The following is a 19946-nucleotide window of genomic DNA, read 5'->3' as shown; positions in this document are numbered from 1 at the left end:
ATAAAATTATATATCAATGGAAAGATAATTTAATCAAGAATGTAATGCTTTTCAACCTTTGTTTGAGAGATAAAAGTGGCTTTTTTTGTGGAATTCTAGATTTTAGGCCAAGTTCCTGCAGTCTGCGCCGAACAGTCTTTGCACTCAACTTCACATTGCATTGTGCCATTTCATCTTGTATATAACCAGATGATTTTCTTCTGTCGCGTAGGCACAGTCTCTTAATTCTTCTATCATCACTTGCTGTTGTGCACCTTTTCCTGCCTTTACCAGTGTGGTTTTGGAGTGACTGAGTCTCCTTATACTTCTTCAAAAACTTAGAAATGCCACTTTTGGTTAAGTTTCCACCAATTTTTCTTCTAATTTCTTCATAACTGTAGCATTGTTCACTTAATAATACTATTTTACATTGCTTTCTGTCAACTCTTTGCACCATTACTTTAATTTCATTGCGTTTTACAAGCTCACTAAATGAAAGAACACAAAAAAAACCCAACCAACTTGATAGCAATCACATAACACACTGACAAATGTCCTCCTCTCAGCTTCAATACATGACATCAGTAACTGAATCCTACTCTGATCTGATTGGCTCATTGCCAAAACAAGATGACACCTGATTGGCTCTCTAAACACGCATGCTCATTGGCTACAATCAGATGAAGGAAAGCTACCTGATATCAACTTAAGCAAGTTGTGCTTCCTTTTTCTGGTTATTTGGCTATAACTTTTCATAGAATTCAGACACTTTGTTGCATTACATTCTTGATTAAATTATCTTTCCATTGATATATAATTTTATGGTACTACTCCAAAAGAAGTGGTGTTATTAGCCATTAAACCTCAAAAATACCCTTTTCCCAAAAGGGTTCCACAATTTTGGGCACTACTATAAGCCTCAGGAGCCTTTGTGAGAAGTACTGCCAGTTCAACACATCCAAAAGTGCTTTTAAGTTTCTAAGACAGATACATCCTCACCTGTGTGTCTCATACTGTAGCAGTATCTTTCTTCTTTGATGTTCTCTCATTTCTGATCTTCTTGTTTTGTCCTCCCCCAATTTTCATTTTGGTGCTGCAGATTATGGTGCATTTCGTAAAAGGGAAACCTGAGGAAAATGCTCTCAGAGGACAGAGAACACAACATCTGGTTCTGCAAGACTGAGAAAAATGGGACAATTTGGGGCTGGCAGCTGCCCAGGCTAGAGACTGAGATCCAGCTCCCTCTAGTGTATGTTTAGCAAACCATCTCATGTGCCTTGTCTTCACTTCTGTGATTGGAAAAGCTGCCATGTTTTCTGGTTCCTAGTTGTCATCATAATCACAAACCAAGAGTTTAAATACTCTCTATATACATAGATGTACACACAACACATGCATATACAGGTAATCCTCGGGTTAAAACCACAACTCCAGAATCTTGGTTGCTAAGCAAGGTGGTTGTTAAGTGAGTCACACCCAATTTTATCACTTTTTTTGCCATAGTTCTTAAGCGAATCATCTGGCTTCCCTCACCGACTTCACTTGTTAGAAGCCAGTTGGGAAGGTCAGAAATGGTGATCACAGGACCCCAGGATGCTGCAACTGTTGTAAATACACACTGGTTGCCAAGTGCCCACATTTTGATCACATAATCATGAGGTGGCTGTGACAGTTGTAAGTGAGAGGAACAGTTGTAAATTGCTTTTTTGAATGCCACTGTAACTTCGAATGATCACTAACCGAATGGTTGTAAATTGCTGTACACAATTTGAAATTATTTGAAATTATTCTAGTCAAGACTCTTTGTATCAAGTGAAAAATCATCTTTTTTGGTATTTAGTGAAATAATTATCGCTATTATGCATTTTTACAACATTTTTAAACTGTGAAGATTTTAAAAAAACAAAAGAGGAAGAATTTTGGAAGCGATTTCCAGGAAGCAAAAAACACTAATGTCTATATTAATAAATAAAGGGTGAAAACATCCTTTCCTCACTTTAAAATTTGGTAGGATCATAAAGCAAGAAAATAACATGAATTGTGCATTCCTTCCTGTTAATTTCTGCATAATCCCATTAATATTTAAATCCATGAACACCTAGCTTTTTTAAAATCAGCCTCCTAAAGAATTTTGCCATATTTAATAACTCACAGAAGAATCAGAGAAACGACTAATACACCAGAACATCCCAAAGGTGCTTTTTCAAGAAGCAACTGGACTTTGTTTTTCTTTGAAGACATTTCACTTCTCATCCAAGAAGCTTCTTCAGCTCTGACTGGATAGCGGGGGAATGGAAGGATTTATATTACTTGCAGATAGCTGGTCAATTGCACCCTTTTAGAGCAGTGGTTCTCAACCTGTGGGTCGAGACCCATTCGGGGGTCGAACGACCATTTCACAGGGGTCGCCTAAGACCATCGGAAAACACATATTTTCAATGGTTTTAGGAATAATTTTATGGTTGGAGGTCACCACAACATGAGGAACTGTATTAAAGGGTCGCGGCATTAGGAAGGTTGAGAACCACTGTTTTAGAGAGTCGTTGGAGCCACCTGGATGTTTATCTGTGTCCTCAGGGCCACCTGAGTAGTGCAAATGAAGTGAAATGTCTTCAAAGAAAAACAAGGAAGTCCAATTGCCTCTTGAAAAAGCACCTTTGAGCAACCATGACCTGGATAACTGAGAATTTCCATAGACAATACACCAGAACCTTTACCCTTTTCATTAAATTACTTCTTCTGAAAAGTTGCTACTGGAATGCTTCTGATTTTTGGCTAACATGGACTTGTATTATCCTTCTCCTACAATATGAAACTTTACCAATCCTTAACTGATAGTCCCTGATAAAATGACATGCAGGGTGCCAACAACCTCCTTTTGCTGATTTTGGAGGAAATGAAGAAAGAACACGTTTTCTGGAATGTAAAGGAAAACATATAGTTACCATATGGAGCCAAATTTATGCCAATGCATTCCTCAAGCAAGCTGACTGCACCACTTTCTCAATAAAACTGGTGGAAAATGTGATGCAAATACATTGTAAGTTTGTTCTCCATGGAGGTGAGACTTGCCAGGCTTGATGTTAGAAAGCTCTGATTTCCTTGCTCCTCCTTGCTCTTCTGTCCAGTCTCTAGCTACAGGTAGCCCTTGAGTTACAACCGTAATGGAGCCTGCCTGCAGTCATAATGGTCATAAATTGGTTCAGTCATGTGACCAACCAGATTTTATGACATTGTTTGCAGCAGTTAAGCAAATGAACACTTTGGTCATAAATGGAAACATATTGTTCACTATGAGTGTGGTTTTGCCAAAAAACAGAAGTCTTAATTTTTTTGGCAAAACTGTTGTAATACAGTTACTCGACTGCAGGATGCTATGTAAAAAAGCTTCATAAAACACAGTTGTGATCACGGGGCAACTCCAACTGTCGGAACTTAGAATCCAGGTTGTAAGTTCCCTTTTTCAGATAGGTTATAAGTGACTGGTTGTAAGTTAAAGACTACTTACTGTACATTGTAGTCAACTACATGCCTGTGAAAAACTCTCAAGTAGAGTATGAAGATTAAGACTTCCCCAGACAGATCACACAGAGAAAGTATGTATCTAATGGAAAAGTCTTAGATTTGGGGCTAAACATACCTGTAGAAAAATATTACTTGTATCTCACAAGACAAGGAATTTCACGGCTGTGAAGTCACTGTCAGTTTTGGGCTGAACCTGCCCTTCCCTCTTGCATATCAGATCGCAAGAGTTACGAAAAGCAGGTTGTTTATCCCTTGGTAATCGTTATAAGGAGGATTGTCTTATTGACTCACAATAAACCAAATGTTGCCACATGTATAACTTTATGTACACATTTGTATAAACATGTTACATAGACCTTAACTGGTGATACTTCCTTCTGTTCTCCCAGGCCAAACCTTCATTTGCTAATCATATATCTACTATGTACGATGTGCATAGTTCGAGAACAGGCCTGAATAATTACTCTTCTTTCTCATCTGTTGATAATGTAGGATATTCAGCATGCATAATATTTTTGAAATCGATAGCGTTCATCAGTTGACCTTAACTGAGATAGTTCATTTATCTCTGTCCCAAAACGTAAGCTTAACAAGTATACACCTCTGCACATTCCTGGCTCCCACGCCTATCCCCACATGTTTGTTAAAACCAATGAAACTTCTCCCTTGTTGTGATGTACTTGCTTGAACAGGTTCTTTTTAATGTATGCTGAATTGCACACCCAGCCACACTACACCCTAAACACCGTCAAAGCATGTGTGATGTTAGTGTGTCTGTAGTGTTTTGCCCTAGGAAAGAGCATGGCTCAGTCTCTATTCCTAGTCAATGTCTTTCTCTTCTTCTTAGCAGTGCTGCTCCTTTATCATTTTAGCAATATCTTCAGATACTACTTTAGGATCTGCTTTTTAAAAGGCTGGTTACTTATGTGGTCCTTTTTTCTGCTTCCGGTTCTAGCTCTCCGTGGAAGGAATGTGGCAAATATAAGGTAAGTCACACAGCACTATGGCATTAGACACACATACCTACATACATGTACTTTCAGTTAGAATAGAATAGAATAACAGAGTTGGAAGGGACCTTGGAGGTCTTCTAGTCCAACCCCCTGCTTAGGCAAGATACTCTACACCACCTCAGACAAATGATTATCCAATCTTTTCTTAAAAACTTCCAGTGTTAGAGCATTCACAACTTCTGGAGGCAAGTTGTTCCACTGTTTAATTGTTCTAAGTGTCAGAAAATTTCTCTGTCAGCCTCCGATCTTTCAATGCTTACTTGGCTGCTATGGTACCGGGGTGGGGGTGGGGGAGGAGGGGGAGTTAGGAAATTGCTAGACGGGGAAGTGTGCTGGAGAAGGAGTATGGAGAAACGAAACCAAATCTTAGCTGCAGTCCTGTGCCTTTGAAGCTGCTATCTGCTGACATTCCAGATTGATGAAACTGCCAGACGTGTGATTTCCACCTGACTTCTGGAGGACCTTTGGATTGGATGATTTATGCTGGACAGTTGGGAGGGGATGCTTTCTATATGTGATTTTCACGCCTATTGCCTCAGATCTTGCTTTCCTTGGCTGCATTCAGTTCAATTTCAGTAAAAGTACTTTTATCTATGGAAATGGGGTCGGGGTCATTCTTTCCTGAAATCTGAAAGGAGGCACGCCTGACATTCTCTTTAGTTCTAGGTTGCTTCTTTTTTTGCTTCGTTTTCACCCATTGCTTCTTGTCCTGCCCTCAGGTGCTTTGAAGAATAGTTTGACTCCCTCTTCTTTGGGGCAACCCCTGAGATATCGGAACACTGCTATCATGTCTCCCCTAGTCCTTCTTTTCATCAGACTAGACATACCCAGTTCCAGCAACCATTCTTTATATGTTTTAGCCTCCAGTCCCCTAATCATCTTCGTTGCTCTTCTCTGCACTCTTTCTAGAATCTCAACATTTTTTTTACATCATGGTGACCAAAACTGAATGCAACATTCCAAGTGTGGCTTCACCAAGGCATTATAAAGTGATATTAACACTTCACGTGATCTTGATTCTATCCCTCTGTTTATGCAGCCTAGAACTGTGTTGGCTTTTTTGGCAGCTGCAGCACATTGCTGGCTCATACTTAAGTGATTGTCCACTAGGATTCCAAGATCCCTCTCACAATTACTACTATTAAGCAAAGTACCACATATACTGTACCTGTGCATTTTTTTTTTTTGCCTAAATGTAGAATCTTACTTTTTTCACCATTGAATTTCATTTTGTTAGATAGTGCACAATGTTCAAGTCTGTCAAGATCCTTCTGTATCTTGAGCCTATCTTCTGGAGTGTTGGCTATTCCTGCTAGCTTGGTGTCGTCTTCAAATTTGATGAGTTCCCCATCTAGCCCCTCATCCAAATCATTGATGAAGATGTGGAAGAGTACTGGGCCTAAAACAGAGTGTTGGGGTACAGTTCCATTGAGGATTACACTTTGAGTGCAGTTTGTCAGCCAATTACGAATCCATCTGGTGGTGATGCTGTCTAACCCACATTTTTCTATTTTATCAAGTAGTAGATTATGGTCTACTTTATCAAATGCCTTACTGAAGTCCAAGTATATTATATCAACAGCATTCCTCTGATCCACTAATTTTGTCACTTTGTCAAAGAATGCAATAAGATCATGCAAACATGATCTGTTTCTGACAAACCTATGTTGGCTTTTGGTTATTACTTTGTTTGCTTCTAGGTGTTTGCTGATTCGTTGCTTGATTATCTTTTCCAGAATCTTTCCTGGTATTGAGGTCAGGGTGATAGGTAGTTTTCTAGATCTATTTTTTGAAGATGAGAACTACATCAGCTCTTTTCCAGTCCTCTGGCAGCTCCCCAGTGCTCCAGGATCTTTGAAAGATATAATTTAATGGTTCTGAGATCTCATCTGTCAGTTCCTTCAGAACCTTGGGGTGTAATCCATCTGGTCCTGGTTATTTGAACTCATCTAGGATAGACTTTCAGTGATTATCTGCTGTTAAACAGAGCAACAGAGTTGCTCAAATAGAGTCAGGAGAATGGAAGCAGAAAAGCAGAATTATAGGGAGAAGAGTATAGTTATTTATTTGCTTACTTGCTTTATTTACTTGTTAGATTTGCAGCTTGCCTTTCCTCCAGAAAGTGCCCTTGTAGGTCCCACCTCATCTTATTTCCAAAGACATAATCCTAGGTTAGATAAGGCTGCAGCTGAGTGACTGAAATTGTGGATGTCATCCACTGAGTTTCCATAAATGAGAGCTCTAATTCAATAGGTTTACCACTAGGCCACATTAAGAGAACAAGGAGAAAAGCAAAGTCCTTGAGTACTATGTACAAGGACTAGCAATCTGAATCAGGTGGTTAAGCAGAAAAACAATTTGTAGAGATCACAAGAAGCAACTCTGAAGTTCTAGGGCAGGGTTTCCCAACCTTGATAGCCCACATGTATCCTCAGTTCCCAGAATTCCACAACCAGCATATGATTGATAAGACTTCTGGGAGTTGAAGTCCATTCACCTTCAATTTGGCAACAATAGGAAACACTTCTAGGGCAAATGGTGGCCCACAGTTTACAATCTGAAGTCCCCTGATAGTTCAGCTTCCCAACAAGAGCAACCCAAGTTCTTCCTGGCAGCTACCTGCAGCAAGAGGAAGAGAGAGAGAAACAAATAATGGGGAGGAGTCTTGTAAAGAAAAGATGAGGTGCTGTCCATTAGTTTCTTCAATCCCCACATCTGTTGTTTGCACTTATAGTTGGAATACCTCCTTATAATCTGTTCTTGCTACAAAAGGTGTCTCTCCCTCCCCCAGGTAAAACATGAAAAGGTTATAGCAGATGAAACACTGGATCTTTCTATAATTTACCATGTTTCCCCCAAAATAAGACCGGGTCTTATATTAATTTTTGCTCCAAAAGATGCATTATGGCTTATTTCCCTGATAGGTCTTATTTGGCGGGAAATACAGTACTAAATGCCTCTGTCTGGTTGACGATCTTAACTGGGTCTTATTTTTGGGGCAGGGCTTATATTATGAGCATTCTGAAAAATCATGCAAGGGCTTATTTTCCGGTTGGGTCTTATGTTCAGGGAAACAGGGTAGTAGAACAATTAAATAAAAAAAATTATTTTATCCAAAGGTGCCAGAGCTCATCTAACTACTTGATTCAAAATGAAAAATAGACATTCTAAGACTACCACTACTCTGAATATAGAGTAACATGCTGATGTTGCTCTATACCAGGGGTGTCAAACTCAAGGCCCGGGGCCCAGATCCAGCCCGCGGAGTGCTTAGATCTGGCCCATGGGGCCGCCCTGGAAACAGCAAAGAACCGGCCACAGTGCCTTTGCCAGCAAAAATGGAGCTGTTTTCGCTGGCAGAGGGATGTAAGAGCCTATTGCAGCTGAAAATAGAGCTCAGGAGGTCTGTGGGCGGCCCTCCTGACCTCCATTTTCGCTGGCAGAGGGTTGCAGGAAGCCATCACAGCCGAAAACAGAGCTCGGAAGCCTGTTTTCGCGGGCCACCACAGGCGCCCCTGACATGAGTGATGTTGAGCTGGCCACGCCCACCCTAGCCATGCCCCCCTGCCCCCCCTCCCCCGCGGTCAAATACATCCCTGATGTGGCCCTCAATGAAATAAAGTTTGACAACCCTGCTCTATACCTTCATGATAGCGTACAGAGCCTGCCATTTTTACAGCCATGTTTTATTATACTGATAGCTCCTTATAATTCCAGAGTCTTTGGTGATGTCATGAGGTTAATCAAGAAAACTTGTCTGAAATGGACTGAAATGGTATACTATAGGGTTTCCTGCTTGAGCAGGGGGTTGGACTGGAAGACCCCCAAGGTCCCTTCCAGCTCTATTATTGTCTAAGAGGAGAAGAGATAGTACTTGTTGTATGTAGGAAACTTCATACACTATCCATTATGGTATTTGGATCATAGGCTACAGAATAACAGAGTTGGAAGGGATCTTGAAGGCCTTCTAGTCCAATGCCCTGCTCAAGCAGGAGACCCTATACTATTTCAGATGAATGGTTGTCCAGTCTCTTTTTGAAAGCCTCCAGTGATGGAGCACCCACAATTTCTGAAGGCAAGCTATTCCATTGGTTGATTGCTCTTTACCATTAGGAAATTTCTCCTTAGTTTTAGGTTGCTTCTCTCTTTGGTTTATTTCCATCCGTTGTTTCTCGTCTTGCCTTTTGGTGCTTTGGAAAATAGTTCGACCCCCTCCCCTTGCCTTTGTAGGAGCCCCTCAAATATTGGAACACTGCTGTCATGTCTCCCTGAATCATAACGTTTAACCATGCCAATGGATATATTGCACTTATATATGTTTGTTTGCACCCAGCTCTTCCTGAGTGATTGAATTCCAAAACAAAACAAAACAAAACAAAACAAAACAAAACACAACACAACACAACACAACACAACACAACACAACACAACACAAGCCTAAACTAATGGTGTGTGTGATCTTTGTCTGAGACCAGGGAAAACTTTAATCTGGTCACCATTCAAAGGGATCCTGGCTCAGTTCCTAAATTTTCCAGACAAGCTCATATCATTATTCAAATATTGCTCCTGTACTGAATGTCTGGGACCCATGCCATTCGGTTCGACCTACTTCTGTAAGAAGGATTGCTGGAATACAGGTAGTCCTTGACTAAGAACAGTTTGTTTAGTGACCTTTTAAAGTTACGTCTGAAAAAGTGACTTATGACTTATCACACTTATGACCATTGCAGCATCCACATGGTCACATGATCAAAATTCAGATGCTTGGCAACTGACTCGTATTTATGACTATTGCAATATCCCGGGGACATGTGATCACCTTTTGCAACCTTCTGAGAAAGTCAATGGAGAAGCAAGATTCACTTAACAACTGTATTACTAATTTAAGAACTGCAGTGATTTACTTGACAAATATGGCAAGAAAGGTCGTAAAATGGGGCAAAACTCACTTAACAAAGGTCTCTCTTAGGAACAAAATGTTGGGCTCAATTTTGGTCATAAATCAAGGACTACCTGTATGTGCTCTTTAGCTGATTAATCCATGATTGCCCTTGTTTGCCATCCACAAGGCACTTCCTCATTACATCTGAACATGTACAGGTTCTGCAGCAGTGGTGAAATCCAATTTTTTTTACTACTGGTTCTGTGGGCGTGGCTTGGTGAGTGTGGTGTGGCTTGGTGGGCGTGGCATGGTGGGTGGCATGGTGGGCATGGCATGGAAAGGATACTGCAAAATCTCCATTCCCTCCCCACTCCTGGGGGAAGGATATTACAAAATCTCCATTCTCACCCCTGGGGGAAAGATATTGCAAAATCTCCATTCCCACCCCACTCTGGGGCCAGCCAGAAGTGGTATTTGCCAGTTCACCGAACTACTCAAAATATCCACTACCAGTTCTCCAGAACCTATCAGAACTTGCTGGATTTCACCCCTGTTCTGCAGCTGAAGAAAACAGAAAACTCCTCAGAGAGACAAAGATAAAATTTGCTAGGTGTTTGCTCCTTCAACTTACCACATTCTGTCTTATTATGAATGCACCGTATTAATGTTCTACTCCAAGCACAACAAAATTCTTGGATGCTAGTTAATGGATCCATAACCTCTGAAGGATGAGAAGTACAATCGAACATTTGAGTTAATTCCTTGGACATAAGCATCTTGGGGAATTCTGGGAGTTGAAGTCCTCACATCTTCAAGTGGCCAAGGTTGAGAAACTCTGCTGTATAGCATAGAAATGTAAGAGGAAAAGACTGCAATATAGTGTCAGATAATAATGACCTAACTGGGCAAATAGGACATTCTGGCTATGCAGTAGAAAACTCGTCTGGGTGATCTCACTTGTCCTTAGCCTAGCTTCCTTCATAGGATTGTTAGGAAGATGCTGTTGAGAAAGGGCGAAGTATGAATGCGATGATTCATATTTAGCTATCCACCATCTTTTATCCTCCTACCTTAGTATATACCAGCAATGGCTAACCTTTTTGCCATTGCGTGCCAAAAATGGGGGGAGCACAGGGGGATTGTGTACGTGCGTGCCCCACCCATAATTCAATGCCCCCCGCGCCCTGCCCTCCCACGCATGTGTGCGTGCTCCCCCCATCACTCCCCCTACTTTTGGCACGCGATGGCACGGTTGGCCCGTTTTTCACTCTCCCCAGGCTCCAAAGGCTTTCTGGGAGCCTGGGGAGGGCAAAAACGGCCTTCCTCACCCCCCCAGAAGCCCTCCGGAGGCCGGAAACAGCCCATTTCCTAACTTCTGGTGGGCCTGGAAGGCCTGAAAATCAGCTGGCCGGCACACACATGCGTGCTGGAGCTGAGCAAGGGCAACACTCGTGTGCCCTCAGATATGGCTCCGCGTGCCACCTGTGGCACATGTGCCATAGGTTCGCCATTATGGGTATATACAATTGTGTCACTGGCTGAAGATCGCACATGTTCTATGGAAAAGTGCAATTGTGGACAGGTCTTACTTGAATTAGCTCTAGCAACTTCCTCAGTTTCTTTTCCGCAACTGTTTCTAAATCCGATCTCATTCTTTGATTCAGAATTCTGCGTTTCATCATGCTACCCTTGAAACTCCTTTATGGCATTAAGCTCAATGTGCAGGGAGCTACAAACTTAAACCTGAAAGGGCCTTATGTCGTCATCTCTAATCTGCAGTGCTCCATGGACTTGCTTGGTGAGTTTGTTGATCTTTTGGCACATACTACGTTGGAAGGGAAATATGTCTTGAAATAGGAATAACTCATCTCCATCTTTACCCATGTAAGATTAACTTGAGGAAAGGTGATCTCACACAGAAAAATAGTCTCATGCACAAAAAGCTGGATCCACAAAAAAAAATGTGTCCATTTCATCATTTAATTTTATTGATCCTTTTATGTTGTATTTTTAACTCTTCATATTTGGCTTGCATTGTTTTTAGGCAAAGTTTGGGCTTGCCAGAGTAGAAATGTGGCATGCAGCTTAAATAAATTAAAAGCAGAAAAACAAAACAGTAGCAATAACAGGATTGTAAACAGTAATGATGGCTCTAGTTGCATTTCTCCTTGCCTTGAACAATGGGTGAATACACAAAATATTTGAAACGTTATTATTTGCCGTATTTAAAGACAGACAATATGAAGCATTGGGGAAGAGCATAGGATTGAATTTGTCTGAAATATGTTTTATTCATTTGTGCTACTGACCATTTTTAGTCATCTCTGGTAGAAAATAAAATGGCTTCAGAATTCTTCCAAAGGAGAGTTAATATTTCATGACCGGGTATGAGTATTTTAATTGTCTTTCCTTGCACCCTGTTCTTTGCAGTCTCTGGGCTTTTCATGCTTCACATGAAGACAGGAGAGAACAGCAGGAGGTTATCCTCTCCTAATCCTTTTCCGGATCAAGAAGCATGAACAGCTGGAGAACAAACTGATGCACCTCCCAAGAATCAGTTTTCCATATCTGTAAACAACAAAGCAGAAGGATCTTTCCTTTCTCTGTGGAGAAAGATAGATGGGCTCTGTCAGGAGAAGGGGGATAGCTTCTAAGAGCTTCTGCTCTGCTGCAGTTCTTAGCACCAGGCACTTTCCGCATGGGAGACCAGTGTTTCTCAACCTTGGCATCTCTAAGATATGTGGATTTCACCTTCCAGAATCCTGGGAGTTGAAGCCCACACATCTTAAGAGTTGCCATAATTGAGAAACATTGCCTTAGATAGTCACACCATAATTCATGTTTGGTTTCCTAAACACAAAATAATCAACAGGGTCAGTGGTGGATTTCAAAATTTTTTACTACCGGTTCTGTGGGTGTGGCTTGGTGGGCGTGGCAGGGGAAGGATACTGTAAAATCTCTATTCCCTCCCCACTCCAGGAGAAAGTTACTGCAAAATTCCCATTCCCTCCCAATCAACTGGGACTTGGGAGGCGGAGAATAGATAGGGGCAGGGCCATTCAGAGATGGTATTTACCGATTCTCTGAACTACTCAAAATTTCTGCTACCGGTTCTCCAGAACTGGTCAGAACCTGCTGAATACCACCTCTGAACAGGGTGCTGAGAAACAAGACTGTCTTTGTTCTAATAGTTTTCCTTCCATAAGCCCACATGCAGCACATGCAGGAAATTCCACTTTTCCTTAGAGGAATCTAAAGTAAAACCTTCCTCACTCTACTATCTTCCACATTCCACATTTGGGAAAAATTGCTCAGAAATGTTCCTGTAGCCCTGTATCTTTTGAAATGGTTGAATTCAACAGAGATGTGAATCTAGGTCTGTTCACTCCAGCTGATGGTAATCCTGTCCTGGTTACATTCCACATTGGGGGACTGGGGAGTGGAAAGAACCAACGATCAATCTTAGATTTGACCTTCTTCTGATCCTTTTCTTCTTCTGCAAAAAAACTCCAGGGATTTTTCAAATCTTGCCCAAGCAATGTACCCTTTTCGTCAAGAAAGAAGTCCTGTATATGCTTACTGTTGGTGTTGTCCTGTGGCTGTGTGGTTTCATTTTCATTGACCATAAAAAGGAAGCAGAAGCTGTTGAGATAATGTCAGCAACTGGAGACACCATGCTCCGGGACCATGTGAGTAGGGGAGGACAGCAATGCATAACCTCTACATTGCTTTCTGTATTCATGGAATCATAGAGTTGGGAGGGACCTTGGAGGCCTTCAACTCTCTGCCCAAGGCAGGAATCCCGATACCTGGGGAAAGAATTGGTTCTTGTCAGCCCAAAGATACCCTTCCCCAAGAAGATGCCCAAGGGATATTACACAGTGCATTACATATTGTGTGATATTGGTTGAGTATGAATTAGCATAGGGAAACAGTGTGTTAGGCGCTATTTGGATACTGGCTGTGCCATGTAAGTAGCAATCACAATTATTGGATGAAACTAGACTCTTGTGGCTAATAAACATTCAATTTTATGGAAAGTTTACTTATGGAATAAGGCACTTTTGCATAACGATGCAGTAAAACAAACATCCTAAATGCAGCTAAGTGGAAACATCCACCCTTCTATCAGTACATAATATAATATATGTTGATGGAGGATAGGAATGGGACAAGGTAAAAAGAATAACACTGAGAAGCATGAATGTTAATCCTATTACTTATTTCCAATACCTGTGTGTTTCTCTGTGCTACTTGTTAGCTTGTCCCTTGGTTCTGGCTTAGCCCTGTCCCTGTGGATTAATTATATAATAAATTTGTATTTGTCATTTCAAATATGCAGAGTTTATGGTAGTGGGGCCAGTTGAGAATATGATCTTGGCAGTAAAAGGTATTTCCCCCACTGATCTCTTCAATCTTGAAAGTATCAGTTTGGTGTAGTGGTTAAGGCACCAAGGCTAAAAATCAGAAAACCATGAGTTCAAGTTCTGCCTTAGTCATGACAGCCATTTGGGTGACTTTGGGCCAGTCACCCTCTCTCAACCCAACCCACCTCACAGGGTTGCTGTGGGGAAAACAGGAGGAGGAAGGTATATGGATATATTCGCCACTTCAAGTTATTTGTAAAAATAAAACTGTTATAGGTAGTTCTTGACTTACAATTTATTTATTGACTGTTTGCAGTTACCACAGCACTGAAAAAGTGATTGATAACCAGTCCTTGTACTTATGACCATTGTAGCATCCCCACAGTCAAAATTAATTGGTAACTGGCATTTATTTACAATGGTTGCAGCATCCTTGGATCATGTGATCATTATTTGCAATCTTCCCAGCTGGCTTCTGATCAGCAAAGTCAATAGGGAGAGCTGACCTCGTTAATGACAGCACGATTCAATTAACAACTGCAACGATTCACTTAAAAACTATGACCAAAAAAAAGGCTGTAAAATCCATGGCAACTCACTCAATCACCTTACTTAGCAATGGAAATTCTGGTTCTGGTTGCTGTTGTAAATTGAGGACTATCTGTATTGATTTCCTGGGCCTATTTGAATAATATCACATGACAGGAATGTAAAGTTTAGCTTTTAGAAAAATGCTATTAGAACTGATGGAATTGAGAGAAATAGTGTGTTACATGAATCAAAGATACTCCCTTGTCAATACTGTATTAATTGTCTGAAGAAGAAAGGCCTAATGTGTTCATTATTAAACTGTCTAATTAGCTGAGAATATGGGTGTTTTCTGAAGGCCACAGAACTGGTGAATCCACCTTGGAGCCCTTGCAAAGAGAGGCTGTCCATCTCGCAGTGAAGGCGCAGGTAAGAATGTGACATTTCCACACGTTTTATTTCTTTATTCAACTCAAGACAGAAATGCAGATAGGAGAGCAGTACTATTTCTGTGAGTCATTCAGTTGTAGAAACCAGAACCATCAAGGTAGCAAGCTAAGCAATGTATAATCATAATTATTATTGGAGCGCAGTAGTAATTATTATTGGCAACTGAGCTACCAACCCAAAGCAGCAGAGGAAAAAACAAAACCCTTTGCATCTCATATTTAAAAGAATATTTCCTTACTAAATACTATGAATTCAAGATTGGAGGGAGCTGCTTTATCTTCCTTTCCCAAAATGCCACCCCAAAACTAGACTGAATTATTTTCTTTCAGTGTAGCATGTAGCTATTAAAAATGTGGGGTCAACTTTATCCAGGGAAAGTGAAAACACACCCAAAACCCAACTGAAGACAGAATAAGAGCCTTGGTGGTGCAGCAGACTAAAGTGCTGTTAAATAGCACCAGCTGCCTGCAATTACTGCGAGTTCAAATCTCACCAGGCTCAAGGTTGACTCAGTCTTCCATCCTTCCGAGGTAGGTAAAATGAGGACCTGGTTTGTGGGGGCAATAAGCTGACTTTGTATAAAAAAGAACACCGCTTAGGGGGGGTCCGAAAGCCCTACTAAGCAGGTATATACAAAAGTATGAAGGCTATTGCTTAATGCATTGTAAGCCGCCCTGAGTCTCCGGAGAAGGGCGGCATATAAAGCGAACCAATAAATGAATGAATGAATGAATTAATTAATTAATTAAATAAATTAATTAAACAAACAAACAAACAAATAAATAAATAATATGAACCAGGGATAGGGGAATAGCAGAACAGACCTTTCTAGAGGTCGTGGAACCTCTGGGGACCCCAAAGCCTCTAGGACAGTGATGGCTAACCTTTTCCAGACTGAGTGCTCACAGCAAACGTGTGCGTGCAAATGTATACGCCTGAACCTCCAAAATGCAATCCGTGTGTGGCCCCCGTGCATGCACTCCGGGTCCCGCACGTGTCCCCCAGCGCATGCATCCCCCTGTGCATGCGTGCCCCCTGCACATGCATACCCCCACTCATGCATCCCCCCACATGTATGCCCCCCGCAGCCTCCCGCCCCGTGTATGTGCGCGTGTCCCCCACACGCCTCTGCGCATGTGCAGCAGAGACCCAACGACCAGCTGGCCAATGGGAGGCACACGTACATGAACGGTGGAGTTGAACTAGGGTGACGGCTCGCGTGCCCACAGAGAGGGCGCTGCGTGCCATCTGGGAGCACGCATGGCATAGGTTCGCCATCATGGCTCTAGGACCTCTGGGGTGCTCCAGGACCATTTCAGGGGCTGTGAAATAGAACTTATTTGCCAGTCTTTCAATATTCAATAGTAGATTATTAAAATCCCATCAAACAGTCATGGGAAAGGGTAGTGGCCACATCAATTTTATTTTTTAATATGGCAATTGTCAATAACATACTAGAAGCTTTTTTTAAGGAGTCCTCCTTAATTTTTATAAGTTGGAAGCAGTCCTGAAAGAAAGAAAATTAAACTTTTAAAAAAGTTTTAAAAAGAACACCGGGATAGAGTAGCTAGGAAAAGGACAGGGCTAGTGGGGAAGCACTCCATTTTGCAAGATTTTGTAATGCTTATCTATCCCTGCTTAAGTGAATACAACCCAAATAGCGTTGACTGTTTTTTTCCCCCTTCAATGTTTCTCAACCTTGGCAATTTGAAAATGTGTGGCTTTCAGCTCCCAGAATTCCTCAGTCAACAAACTGGTTGGGGAATTCTGGGAGTTGAAGTCCACATATCTTCAAGTCGCCGAGGTTGAGAAACACCTCTTATGTATGGTTGTTTCAGGTTGTTTATTAGACTTTTGGGTTTTCTTTTCCCCTTATTAATTGCCTCCCCCTAATTAAAACTCCACTGTGGAAAATTTGTGGCACCTTAAACTCTACCACTGATGTTGAAGTTAACCCCTCATTTACAAGGAAGCAAAGAGAGATGAATCTTTTGGAGCCAACAAACTTTCCCACTGGCGCCGTTTTTACACTCCCCTTATAAAGAGAACCAAATAGCAGCAGCAGCAGCAATCTTTGGGATGGTTTCCCCTCAGCAAGGCCTTCCCCATTCTTCAAACCTGATTCTATGCTGATCAGAGGTTGCAGTAATAGCATATTTGCTACATGGATGTGGCATAATTATATTAATTATGTTAGTCATACTCACATCATTACTGTAACATTATAAATATGCAATTAAAGTTGTTAATATTGTAATATTTGTTCCACCTTGTATATAATCCCTCATCATTTAGTTGTTCAATATTATAAGATATTACTCAATGCTAATAACCATGGTAACCTTAATAATGTTATTTAAAGGTATGATAGATAGGCCACATAGAATAGAATAGAATTTTTTATTGGCCAAGTGTGATTGGACACACAAGGAATTTGTCTTGGTGCATATCCTCTCAGTGTACATAAAAGAAAAGATACGTTCGTCAAGAATCATAAGGTACAACACTTAATGATAGTCATAGGGTACAAATAAGCAATCAGGAAACAATAGCGATATAAATAGTAAGGATACAAGCAACAAAATTACAGTCATACAGTCATAAGTGGAAGGAGATGGGTGGTGGGAACGATGAGGAGGTCATTTCTCTTCAGTTTTTCTTTAGACAGATGTAAAAAACAAACAAACAAAACAAATCCTACCTAAAAGCAACCGCCAGTGTGTCTACAGGATATGGTCAAACAAACCAAGATGGTGACTGTGATGGTAGGATTGAAGTTCTTCTTGATTTTATGTCCAACACAGCCACCATCTGTATGTGTTACTCTGCTGGCAGAGAGGTTAGCTTCATGATTCCACTTTTGCAATGCAATGGTTGCGATGTCCCTCTTCTGGACAGTGATTGTTTTTCTTTCCTTGCAGGTGCCAATCATTCCTGTGGTGATGTCCTCCTACAAGCCATTTTTCAACATGAAGACTAGCAAATTCACATCTGGTATTCTGTTGCAATGGGAATAGCTAAGTCAATGTTTGTCTGAGATTCCCCCCCCCCTCCACCCCGAGAGGTAGCAACATGTCAGCTCTCAAGGGGAGGCCTACAAGTGCAAGTGACCGGGATAAAAATAGGTCAGCCCTTCGTCACACAGCACTATAGGCTCCAAGAGGCAGATAATGGTTTTGGACTGAGGACTCCACTTGATTTAACCCCACTGGAAAGGACAGGGCCAAAATGTTCAGCCTTGCAGTCAGGGTGGGATTTTCTTTCCCCCTTTATTGAACTGAAGAAGCTTCCTGGATGAGAAGCAAAACATTTTCAAAGAAAAAAAAAACTAAGAAAGTCCAGTTGCCTTTTGAAAAGCACCTTTGGGACCTTTATTAGAGGATTTATTTTAAAAAGCAAAAAAAAAATAAATGGAGCTGCAATTAATCTATTGCCACATTTTAGCAGTATAATCATGATGTTCTAAAGCAGCGGTCACCAACTGGTGGTCCACAAGAAAATTTTGGTGGTCCACAGAAAAATTATTTGCATTTTTTATATACCACTAAATATTATTTATCTTTTTTAAAAACTTTGTATTAGTGGTCCACGGGATTTAAAATTATGAATTTAGTGGTCCCTCAGATCCGAAAGGTTGGTGACCCCTGTTCTAAAGGGCACCCAAATAGACTGGGGCACATGCAGGATCTCTGGCTGCCCTCTTGGGCTGGCTTGATCCCATCCTTGCGGTTTTAATTTGTAATTGGTTTTAACTGGGTTGCTTTAAATTGATGGCCAAAATTATTTAATGTCGTTTAAACTGCTTTTAAATTTTATATGTTGTGTTTTACCGTGGCTGTTCACCCCCCTGAGTCCTGTTGGAGAAGGGCGGTATACAAATAAACTAAACTAAACTAAACTAAACTAAACTAAACTAAACTAAACTAAACTAAACTAAACTAAACTAAACTAAACTAAACTAAACTAAACTAAACTAAAATAAAATAAAATAAAATAAAATAATAAAATAAATAAAATAAAATAAAATAAAATAAAATAAAATAAAATAAATAAATAAATAAATAAAGCTAGTGTCTCTCTGAATCTACCATGAGAACTTCTGAATGGCAGAGAAGGTCTATAATCCATGCAAGCTATACCTCCAAGGACAGGTAGTCCTTGAGTTATGACTGGTTGGTTAGCGATGGTTCAAAATTACAATGGACCTCCCCTAAAAGGTATTTATGTCCCAGATGCGAGTTCTGATGGCCAGGCTGAAAATCGGTGTTTATTTCCAGTTTTTAGTAAAAATGCCACATTGTAAACAATGGGTTTGTTTAACAACATTTTCCTTAATGATTGTGGTGTTCGTTTAACAACCATAGCATTTGCTTTATTGCCCTGCAAAAAAAGTGTCCAGTCACATGATGATTCACTTCATGACTGTTACGACTTACAGCCATAATGGGCAGGCTGCATTGTGGTTGTAAGTCAAGGACTACCTGTACTTCGTAGCATTAGCTACAAAGTCAAGAGATAAGATACCATAGTTCTTGTTTTGTGTTGCTCAATGCGCAAGTCAACTTGTTCTTTCCCCCTGTGCAAGTTAGGGGTGGTCAGGCCTTCCAGAAACCAGCTGGGACCCCGGCAAACTTAACTCTGATCATCTGGATGAGACATGATTGAGATCAAATGCATTTGGATACTTACGAGCCATGCCACAATAGGTTTCTTTGTTTTCTCTCTTCCAAGGGGACATCACCATCCGGATTCTTCCTCCAGTGAAGACCAAAGGATTGGGCCGGGGTGATATCCCAGACTTAACAGACCGTGTGTGGGGGAGCATCCTATCCAACTTCCATGACATCTCAGCAGAGCCTGGGAAACAAGCAGGCATGGTCAAAGAAGACACCAGACAAGCCCCCAATTACTAAGGAACTAATTCAATTTTTTCCCCCTCTTCATTGTTTCTTCTTTGGCTTTTTGTGGATCTACCCATTTATGGGTGGCCCTCTTGGGTGCCTTAACCTGTGACCTGGACTTCTTGTGAGAAGAGTGCAATTTTCTTTTGGAGAAAGCATAGAGCTCCTTCAGGAGCCCGTAAAAGTGGTTCTCCTCTTCATTTGGGTTTGAGTCCTGCTTCCTTTTTCCATACACTTTAAAGGATAGAAAACTAAAATCAAAGGGAGCTCCATGCAGCATAAACCTGAGTAGGACGGCTGT

The 19946-nt window shown here is 41.0% G+C and overlaps 2 protein-coding genes across 6 annotated transcripts in view; both read left to right on the top strand.

The window, feature by feature from the left end:
- The window catches only part of LOC117674011 (uncharacterized), a 16149-nt gene extending 11656 nt beyond the window's left edge, over positions 1 to 4493 (top strand). For 4 of the 5 annotated variants that reach the window (XM_060684244.2, XM_060684245.2, XM_034431782.3 and 1 more), the window contains one exon: positions 1079 to 1763. The gene's annotated coding sequence lies outside the window, so the exon portion shown is untranslated. Of the gene's footprint in view, positions 1 to 1078; positions 1764 to 4459 lie in introns of those variants that run through there. The other variant, XM_034431781.2, reaches the window with a different exon arrangement.
- Positions 4203 to 19845, top strand: LOC132709716 (1-acyl-sn-glycerol-3-phosphate acyltransferase alpha-like). The gene is made up of 6 exons (XM_060684249.2): positions 4203 to 4490; positions 11064 to 11197; positions 12913 to 13088; positions 14628 to 14723; positions 17666 to 17738; positions 19476 to 19845. The coding sequence occupies exons 1-6, from the start codon at positions 4306 to 4308 to the stop codon at positions 19655 to 19657; spliced, it is 846 nt and encodes a 281-aa protein (XP_060540232.2). The 5' UTR covers positions 4203 to 4305; the 3' UTR covers positions 19658 to 19845.
- The last annotated feature ends 101 nt before the right edge of the window (positions 19846 to 19946 follow it).

The sequence above is a fragment of the Pantherophis guttatus genome, chromosome 2 (genome assembly GCF_059756535.1).
Source record: "Pantherophis guttatus breed Tessera chromosome 2, ASM5975653v1, whole genome shotgun sequence".
NCBI classification, from domain to species: Eukaryota; Metazoa; Chordata; class Lepidosauria; order Squamata; family Colubridae; genus Pantherophis; species Pantherophis guttatus.
This window is presented reverse-complemented; position numbering and strand designations above follow the sequence as displayed.